General features: G+C 27.3%; 2 protein-coding genes across 2 annotated transcripts; both read left to right on the top strand.

The window, feature by feature from the left end:
- Positions 1-1,001: 1,001 nt before the first annotated feature.
- LOC119606682 lies at positions 1,002-3,813 on the top strand. Its single transcript, XM_037960241.1, has 3 exons — positions 1,002-1,993; positions 2,953-3,040; positions 3,276-3,813. Exons 1-3 carry the CDS (start codon positions 1,865-1,867, stop codon positions 3,734-3,736), a joined length of 678 nt encoding a protein of 225 aa, XP_037816169.1. The 5' UTR covers positions 1,002-1,864; the 3' UTR covers positions 3,737-3,813.
- Positions 3,814-6,004: 2,191 nt separating this feature from the next.
- Positions 6,005-7,253, top strand: LOC119606691. The gene is made up of 3 exons (XM_037960255.1): positions 6,005-6,179; positions 6,250-6,364; positions 6,431-7,253. The coding sequence occupies exons 1-3, from the start codon at positions 6,090-6,092 to the stop codon at positions 7,099-7,101; spliced, it is 876 nt and encodes a 291-aa protein (XP_037816183.1). The 5' UTR covers positions 6,005-6,089; the 3' UTR covers positions 7,102-7,253.
- The last annotated feature ends 1,866 nt before the right edge of the window (positions 7,254-9,119 follow it).

The following is a 9,119-nucleotide window of genomic DNA, read 5'->3' as shown; positions in this document are numbered from 1 at the left end:
GATTCGCACAACACATTTAAAGAATTTTTTGAGTTTTTTAAATCATATTTTAAGAGTCTTTGTATTTTCTGCATATTTTATAAATTTTATAAGCATACTTTTAGGTTTTACTGCATATTTAATGCGCAATTAACACATTTTTTTGGAGATATTTTTGGATTCAATACTTATAACGAATCTTCGGTTACAACGAACTACTTTTTCAGCCCTCAAGTACAATTTTCTAAAATTTTCCTTTTTTTATAACGAACTTCAAAAATTGTGTGTTGAAATCATATGAAAATATATAAAGGGTTTTCATTTAAACGCTTAAGTTTCCCATTTGTGCAAGTGGGCAAGTTTATTCGACTTGTTTCATGAAACCCCTGTTCAAATTCTGTTCAATTACAATATTTATAAACATTTTACAGCAATGTCAAACGAAATCAAAAAATAAATTATTTTAACAAAAAATTTTACAAAATATGTTAAAAATGTGAATATTCAAGTCCATAAATTCAAAAGTGAACAATAGTGAACATATTTATTAAATGCACAATGAGTTTGCTCAAGTTTGACAGTCTAAAAAGTCGCTCAAACTTATAAGGGTCGTGCAAATCAATTTTCATACAATTCAATTACGAGAGTTTTGAACGTTTAAATGAAAACCCTTATAGAGCTTTGTTTAAAAAAAATTAAATTTGTTATGAAATATGTATATGATATATTTATAATTATAATTAGTATGTATATTTATAATTCATTTTATTTTAATTGCTGAAAATATTATATTATATTCTGATTTACAAAAACAAGTTACAAAAAAAGTCTTCCCCGGAGTTCGTAATAAACGTTTGACTGTATAAAAAACGGTATCAAGTACCGGACATTTTATAGATTTTTAAAATAAATTTTCTTATATTGTGTAAATACATCTAGAATACGTATATAGAGAATACATATATAGATCTGGCAGCCCTTTTATTTGAGTAAATAAAAACCATTCACAATAGCGTATAATAAGTGCAGGGTTGTATATGTCGATAAGACCGTGCCAAAGTGCAAGAGTACGATTAAAAAATCATTAATTAACTTAATTTTTAACTAAAGTATTTAAAAATAAACGAAATTAATAAACATTATTTTTAAAAGTGTTCTAAATTTTATACATTTACAACAAAAGAAAGTTGTAAACAAAGCAACAAACAAAACAATTTGAACAATGGCTACAACAATAATTGCAAGCGAACAATGAACACAAAGAGAACAGTGCAATTAAGAAAATAAAAAAACTACTCAACTTAAACGAAGATCACACACTAAGGCAACGAGATTAATTTATTAAAATATTTAATTAATAAAACAACTCAAAAAAATTATAATATTGTTTTAATACAAAGTTAACTACAGCAACAACTAAATAAAATAATTGGCTTATAAATATAAAAAAATTGAAAATTATTTGTTTATAACTAAAAAAACTAAGAAAAAAGTGAAAATTTATCATCAATGTGAAATTTTAAAGGAAAATTCCAAAATTTTCTATGGCTTCACGAACTGTATTTGTGAGCAGTACAAAAACATCTTAAAACCCTTAAATTAATAAAGAAATTATTGTTTATTACACTCAGGAATACCAAGAAATTGTTAATAACTAAAGTTTTGAATAGTTGTTGTTTTTATTTTTCGTAATAAGTAAACAAACAAGTTTATTGTTTAAGTCTTTTTGGAATAATTTGCTGTTGCTGCTGTTTTTTATTGTTACCTTTTTGGGGAGCCTGTTGGTTGGTGTTGTGACCCCAAAAACTACAACATACATAAATTAAATAAAACAAGGTTTTGTTTTTTTATTAATTTACGTGAAAAAGTAATAAAAACATACGAAATGACTTTAAGAACCCGGGCTTTGGTATTCTCTACATTTTTTGGCAGTTGCATAGCCATTGGTCTATTACTGGTCAGTTTGACCACGAATAGTTGGGTGAAGGCAACTCCTAAAAAACGTAACTCAGCGGTAAGTAAATAAGAATAGAAAAAACTAACGAAAGAAAGAGGAGAAGAACAAAACAAACAATTTGTAGCAGCAGGTGGTTGTGTAGTTTTTTGTTGTTGCGGTTTTAGTTTGCAATTATAATTTTTTATTTATTCTTGAGTACAGTAAAATTTTTAATTAAATTGATGACTAAATATTAACATATTCCTCTTCATTAAAATTCTCATAAAATGCTTATTAAGAAGAAAATAGTAAGCAAACTTTGAGAATACAATATTTTATAATATTCATGAGTTGGGGTTGGAATTTTAGAGAAAATCTTGAAATAGTGACGATATTTATTTATAATTTTAGTGAGATTGAAATTCATTTAGCAAAAAACAGCGCTAATTTGAAACAATAAAAGTTTATGATAATTTTTTTAATATTTTTCTTCTATTTGTCTTAGATTAGCAATTTTATATAAATTTTAACTCAGTGCTTAATTTTTACAGTAAATCTTGGATATTTTTCATTAAATCCTCTGATAGCTTTAAGTTTTTCGGCAAATGATCTTGCTGATCGATATTTATTTTAATTTTTTGAAAGTAAATCTTCAGTTAACTAACTAACGATCTAGCAATTATATATTAACTCAGTTTTTGATTTTTATAGGAACTATTGAATTTGCTTTGGAATTTTATAGGAAGTCCTTTGATAACTTTAGATTTTTTGCTAAATCATATAACGATCTGCTTTTATTTTAAGTTTTTGATTTTATTTAGTAAATACCGATTTAGAGCCAGATTTTTGTAGTCTATAAGATAGATTTCACAAATAATATAAAAATGTGAGAATAAACGATCTACAGTTAGACATCTGTTTAATAAATTGAATACGATTTTAATAACGAAACTAATGAACAATAACAATTTACATAAAAATTTATAAATTTATTTAAACTAAAACGAAGCTGAATTTATTTCTTTATTTCTTTTTAGGAATCATGTGGAGATGTTAGTTATGGCTTATTTTATGGCACTAAGGAATTAGATTCTGGATTTGGAGTGCGCAGTTATCCCGTTGATGGTATGCTAAACTACTGTTGAAATTTAAAGAGACATTTCTTCTTTAAGGGAATAAATTATGCATAAGTTTTGAAAATTACAAAACGATTCTATAGCGCACAATAGGGAAACATTCTATTTTTAGAAATCCGACTTAAAACATATGTATAATCCCTCTCTTAAGAAGAACTGTAAAAGTAATTTAAATTTACCTTTAATCTATAATTTTTTTCCTTTTAACTTTCTTCAACTTTTAGTTTATACTTTCATACAAAATCAACCGGACACCATGAACTTTTGGCTTTGGCTCGTCACAGCTTTGGGTACCGGATTTGGTTTATTAAGTTGTGCCATCTCAGCCATAGCTGCTGTCCTAAAAGCAGCTTCAGCTTCCAAAAAACCTGGCACCATGCTAGTATTAATTGCCTCAAATATATCATCAGCTGCCAGTCAAGTAATGGCTTTTATCTGTTGGCTGGTACAATTCTTTCAATATTTACAGCATAATGTACTAGCGGTGGAGGATCACAAGCTCAATTGGTATAGTCATGGTTTAGCCTCGTTGGGTTATAGTTTTTATTTGATCGTCATCTCAACTCTAGTCGTTTTAATCAATTTAATTATATTACTATATGCCAGACGTTGTGAACATCGTTATCGTCAAAGTCTGGAACCACCAAGTGAGGAAAAGAATCAAAGTGCTATAATGTTGTATTAAAAAATAAAGTAAACAAAGCAAGTTTCATAATGAGATTTGAAAAAGCAATGTTTATGTATAGCGCTTTAAAATGAAAACATAAAAAAAAAACAAACTGAACAAAACTTTCTGTACAATTTATAAATATTGCCTTTATGTTTTTTTCTCTTTGTGTTTAAAGAAAAGAATCTCGTAAATAACTTTTAAATACTTACTCATATACACATATGTTTTTATAATACATTTATATAGAAAATTCATGCTTTATCTTTATAATTTGAGTTTTTTTGTTTTATAAAAATAATTCTTTTAATAAAAATTATATTTCAAGTATTACTTAATTTACTTTATTAAGCAATAGTTTTAAAATCGAATGAATTTGTTTATATTAACATAATTTATTACTCTTTTTATATACCTACTTGCGCATTTATTAATTCCTACTTATTTTTGTATCTTAAAACTTTAATTTTATATAAAAAAAATATATTTTTATATTTTGGATTTTTATTTAACACCATTGAATCTTTTTAAAACATAACTGTACTGAATTTACACGGTTTTTATATTAATAAAATGGTTACTTAAGTCATTTTAAAATGTTAAGTTTTTGAATAAAATATTTTAAGAAAAATAAACTTGTTAATTATTTTGTTTAATTTAAAGGGAGCATTTGTTGACTGATTTATAGAATACACCTGTCGAGTCTATCTACTTATCAATCAATAGTTGAATCTATCCACTAATCTGTAATTGATACTATAAATTCCGATCTATAGACGATAACTAGAAACCAATCTAAAGTAGAAACTAGAGACTGATCTATAATAAAGCCTATAAAATTTTCTATAGTAGAGACTATTGATTGTTCTGTTGTCAAGACTGTAGACTGATCTATAGTCGAAATGTAGACCGATTTACAGTTGGCTGAAGAGTGTAGGCTGATCTATAGACTGTTCTATAGTCAAGACTACAGAGACTGTAGTCTGATCTATAATCAAGACAATTTTAAGTTGAAACTAAAGACAACTATATAGGAGAAACTTTGGACTACTCTATAGTCGACACTATAGACTGATCTATGTAATGGACCTGATCTATATAATAGAACTGTCGAGTCTATCGACTTATCAATCTAAAGTTGAATATATTCACTCATCTGTAGTCGAAACTATAAATTCCGATCTATAGTCGATAACTAGAGACCAATATAAAGTAGAGACTAGAGACTGATCTATAGTAAAGCCTATAAAATGTTCCATAGTAGAGACTATAATTTGTTCTGTTGTCAAGACTGTAGACTCATCTGTAGTCGAAAATCTAGGCCGATTTATATTTAGATGTGGTGTGTAAGCTGATCTATAGACTGTTCTATAGTCAAGACTACAGATACATACATTCGAGACTGTAGTCTGATCTATAATCAAGACAATTTTAAGTTGAAACTAAAGGCAACTATGTGGGTGAAACTTTGGACTACTCTATAGTCGACACTATAGACTGATCTATATAATAGACCTGTCGAGTCTATCGACTTATCAATCAATAGTTAAATCTATCCACTAATTTGTAGTCGAAACTTAAAAAACCCGATCTATAGTCGATAACTAGAGTCCCATCTAAAGTAGAGACTGATCTATAATCAATACTATAAAATGCTCTACAGTTGATACTATAAATTGTTTTGTTGTCAAGACTGTAGACTGATCTATAGTCGAGACTGTAGACTGATCTATATTCAAAAATGTTGACCGATTTACATTTAGCTGTAGTGTGTAGGCTCATATGTAGACTGTTCTATAGTCAAGACTACAAAGTGATCTATAGTCAAGACTATAAACTAATACATAGTTGAGACTATAGTCCGATCTATAGTCGAAACTATAGTCTGATCTGTAGTTGAGACTGTAAACTATAAAAACCTTAAGCAAGAGTTAACGTTTTGGTCTTAAATATAAATTCATAAATAAATTTTAATTTTGTTGAAAAAATTCCGTGTTTCATTTTAAAAAACTTTAACCTTTCACACAAATTAAATTAATATAAAAAACACACTCACTATCAGTTTATCATAAAAATGTTCTAACTGAAATGAAAACAAAAAAAAAATATAACTAACTCTCTTTTCTCGATGATGAACATGATGATGTTTTTAAAAAATATTTCGTTTTTTTATCTTATAACAGTAACCTTTTTGCAGACAGATAAGATATTGAATCAATATATGCGTATCGAAGACCACAATAATAGATAGAATTCTTAAAAATGAAATAATTTATTAGATTTGATATTGATTTCAGTTGAAATAGTTAAGTTTATGTATGGAAAAAGTGTTTAATTTTACGATTTCAAATAAATATATAAGAATTTTAAAATGAATCAACAAAAATTTATTGTGTCCACAACTGTAGTCTCCTTATTGGCTTGTATTTCCTATATAGTGGCCTTAAGTACCGAACATTGGGTAAGTTTTGTATGAATTTAGTTGTTCGATTTGGTTAATTTATTACATATTTTTTAATTTATGTTTGAAGTTGGAAGCTACTGCTGTTTTAACCGATCGTTTGCAGAGCAATGTGACTTATGGTTTATTTAGTGGTTCCATAGAGCGTCATCAATTGGCCTCAACTTTGAAATTCTCATTAACTGGTAATTACAAATGAGAAATTTAAGCAGAGTAATCATAAGAAAATAATTTCCCCTTTTCTGTTTCAGTTGTGTGTCATGTTGACTTAAATGCCTGCATGTATAGCTGTCAAAGGGACGCTGATCATAGACAAGATGAATTAAGGCGAGTCATACATGGCCAAGATCTAGATCCGTGCGAACAAAGGCGTTTCTTTAAAGCCAAACCGTATGTGAATGACAGCACCACGTACTCCCATGACTCAACAAAAACTTCTAGCAAGCACAAAAATACTCCAATCCAAAATACGCCAGCCTATATATCAGCCTCTCTTTATATCTGTAGTGTTATGTTTCTCTGTCTGGCATTCGCTTTCTCTCTTACCTCCCTCATTTGTTCGGCCATCAATTTGAAATGGCATCCTGTTGAACGTATTTTTAACATTTTCGGTCTGTTTGTATGGAATGGTATTGCAATTGTTGGTTGCTTTTGGTCGTTGGCTTTCTGGAGTGCATTATTTGGCAGTCAATTGCGTTATAATATCGCCATAACGGATACTTTACGTCAACAATTGAAGTTTACATCTGAAGGATATGCCAGCTTAGGTTATTCTTACTATTTGGTAATTGTCATCATGGTGCTGCACATCATTAATCTTGTTTTGTTATTCATACGCAACTATAGTATTAGCAAGCAACCGCATCAGGTCCCAAATAATATAACAATAGATGATACAGATGCTAGATTAGAATTTTATTGAAAACCAGTCAGCTAAAAAGCTGACATTTTTATCGGTAATGATTATAAATATAGACAAGTTTTTAAAAGGAGTCATAAATAGGTACATATGTATATTAATCCCTAGATTCAAAACCAGTAATGGAATATTTCATACATACATTTCACACATTATAATCAAATATCTGTCAGTGTTTTGCATAAGATCTAATCTTTATGAAAAATATTTTGTTTTTCCAATATTTTTGGTTAAATTTGAATTATTTTACAAAAATACTTATCTTGTTATTTTCTATAACAATATTTAATTATATAAAATATAAAATTTTTTAATTTTAGTTAAGGTATAAGATTTAGAAAACCACTCTACTTATTAATAAATATATAAATCTAAATATAAACAAAAGTGTAATTTTGGGAAATCGACATTAAATCGTGGTCCATTACACTACTGTCTTCTTCTTTGGAAATTACATTTTTTAACAGACATTTGATTCTAACCTTTTTTGTTAGCTAAACCAGAATTTTGAGAAAATTTCATACGTTTCATATGGTTCACTATCTATCTATCTATCTATCTATCTATCTATCTATCTATCTATCTATCTATCTATCTATCTATCTATCTATCTATCTATCTATCTATCTATCTATCTATCTATCTATCTATCTATCTATCTATCTATCTATCTATCTATCTATCTATCTATCTATCTATCTATCTATCTATCTATCTATCTATCTATCTATCTATCTATCTATCTATCTATCTATCTATCTATCTATCTATCTATCTATCTATCTATCTATCTATCTATCTATCTATCTATCTATCTATCTATCTATCTTCTATCTATCTATCTATCTATCTATCTATCTATCTATCTATCTATCTATCTATCTATCTATCTATCTATCTATCTATCTATCTATCTATCTATCTATCTATCTATCTATCTATCTATCTATCTATCTATCTATCTATCTATCTATCTATCTATCTATCTATCTATCTATCTATCTATCTATCTATCTATCTATCTATCTATCTATCTATCTATCTATCTATCTATCTATCTATCTATCTATCTATCTATCTATCTATCTATCTATCTATCTATCTATCTATCTATCTATCTATCTATCTATCTATCTATCTATCTATCTATCTATCTATCTATCTATCTATCTATCTATCTATCTATCTATCTATCTATCTATCTATCTATCTATCTATCTATCTATCTATCTATCTATCTATCTATCTATCTATCTATCTATCTATCTATCTATCTATCTATCTATCTATCTATCTATCTATCTATCTATCTATCTATCTATCTATCTATCTATCTATCTATCTATCTATCTATCTATCTATCTATCTATCTATCTATCTATCTATCTATCTATCTATCTATCTATCTATCTATCTATCTATCTATCTATCTATCTATCTATCTATCTATCTATCTATCTATCTATCTATCTATCTATCTATCTATCTATCTATCTATCTATCTATCTATCTATCTATCTATCTATCTATCTATCTATCTATCTATCTATCTATCTATCTATCTATCTATCTATCTATCTATCTATCTATCTATCTATCTATCTATCTATCTATCTATCTAATCTATCTATATCTATCTATCTATCTAATCTATCTATCTATCTATCTATCTATCTATCTATCTATCTATCTATCTATCATATCTATCTATCTATCTATCTATCTATCTATCTATCTATCTATCTATCTATCTATCTATCTATCTATCTATCTATCTATCTATCTATCTATATCTATCTATCTATCTATCTCATCTATCTATCTATCTATCTATCTATCTATCTATCTATCTATCTATCTATCTATCTATCTATCTATCTATCTATCTATCTATCTATCTATCTATCATCTCTATCTATCTATCTATCTATCTATCTATCTATCTATCTATCTATCTATCTATCTATCTATCTATCTATCTATATATCTATCTATCTATCTATCTATCTAATCTATCTATC

Source organism: Lucilia sericata, unplaced genomic scaffold, assembly GCF_015586225.1.
Source record: "Lucilia sericata isolate MDLA Ls3-8-SP2 unplaced genomic scaffold, ASM1558622v1 Contig000612F_arrow, whole genome shotgun sequence".
In the NCBI taxonomy this organism is placed as follows: Eukaryota; Metazoa; Arthropoda; class Insecta; order Diptera; family Calliphoridae; genus Lucilia; species Lucilia sericata.
The sequence above is the reverse complement of the archived record's forward strand: the minus strand, read 5'-3'. Positions and strand labels throughout refer to the sequence as shown.

What these genes read in the sequence shown, in the direction of transcription:
- LOC119606682 (XM_037960241.1), top strand. Translation starts at nt 1,865, where the DNA reads ATGACTTTAAGAACCCGGGCTTTGGTATTCTCTACATTTTTTGGCAGT. An exon ending in CTAAAAAACGTAACTCAGCG is followed by an intron (nt 1,994 to 2,952) that starts GTAAGTAAATAA and finishes ATTTCTTTTTAG; the next exon opens with GAATCATGTGGAGATGTTAG. An exon ending in GCGCAGTTATCCCGTTGATG is followed by an intron (nt 3,041 to 3,275) that starts GTATGCTAAACT and finishes TTCAACTTTTAG; the next exon opens with TTTATACTTTCATACAAAAT.
- LOC119606691 (XM_037960255.1), top strand. Translation starts at nt 6,090, where the DNA reads ATGAATCAACAAAAATTTATTGTGTCCACAACTGTAGTCTCCTTATTG. An exon ending in CCTTAAGTACCGAACATTGG is followed by an intron (nt 6,180 to 6,249) that starts GTAAGTTTTGTA and finishes TTATGTTTGAAG; the next exon opens with TTGGAAGCTACTGCTGTTTT. An exon ending in TTTGAAATTCTCATTAACTG is followed by an intron (nt 6,365 to 6,430) that starts GTAATTACAAAT and finishes TTTCTGTTTCAG; the next exon opens with TTGTGTGTCATGTTGACTTA.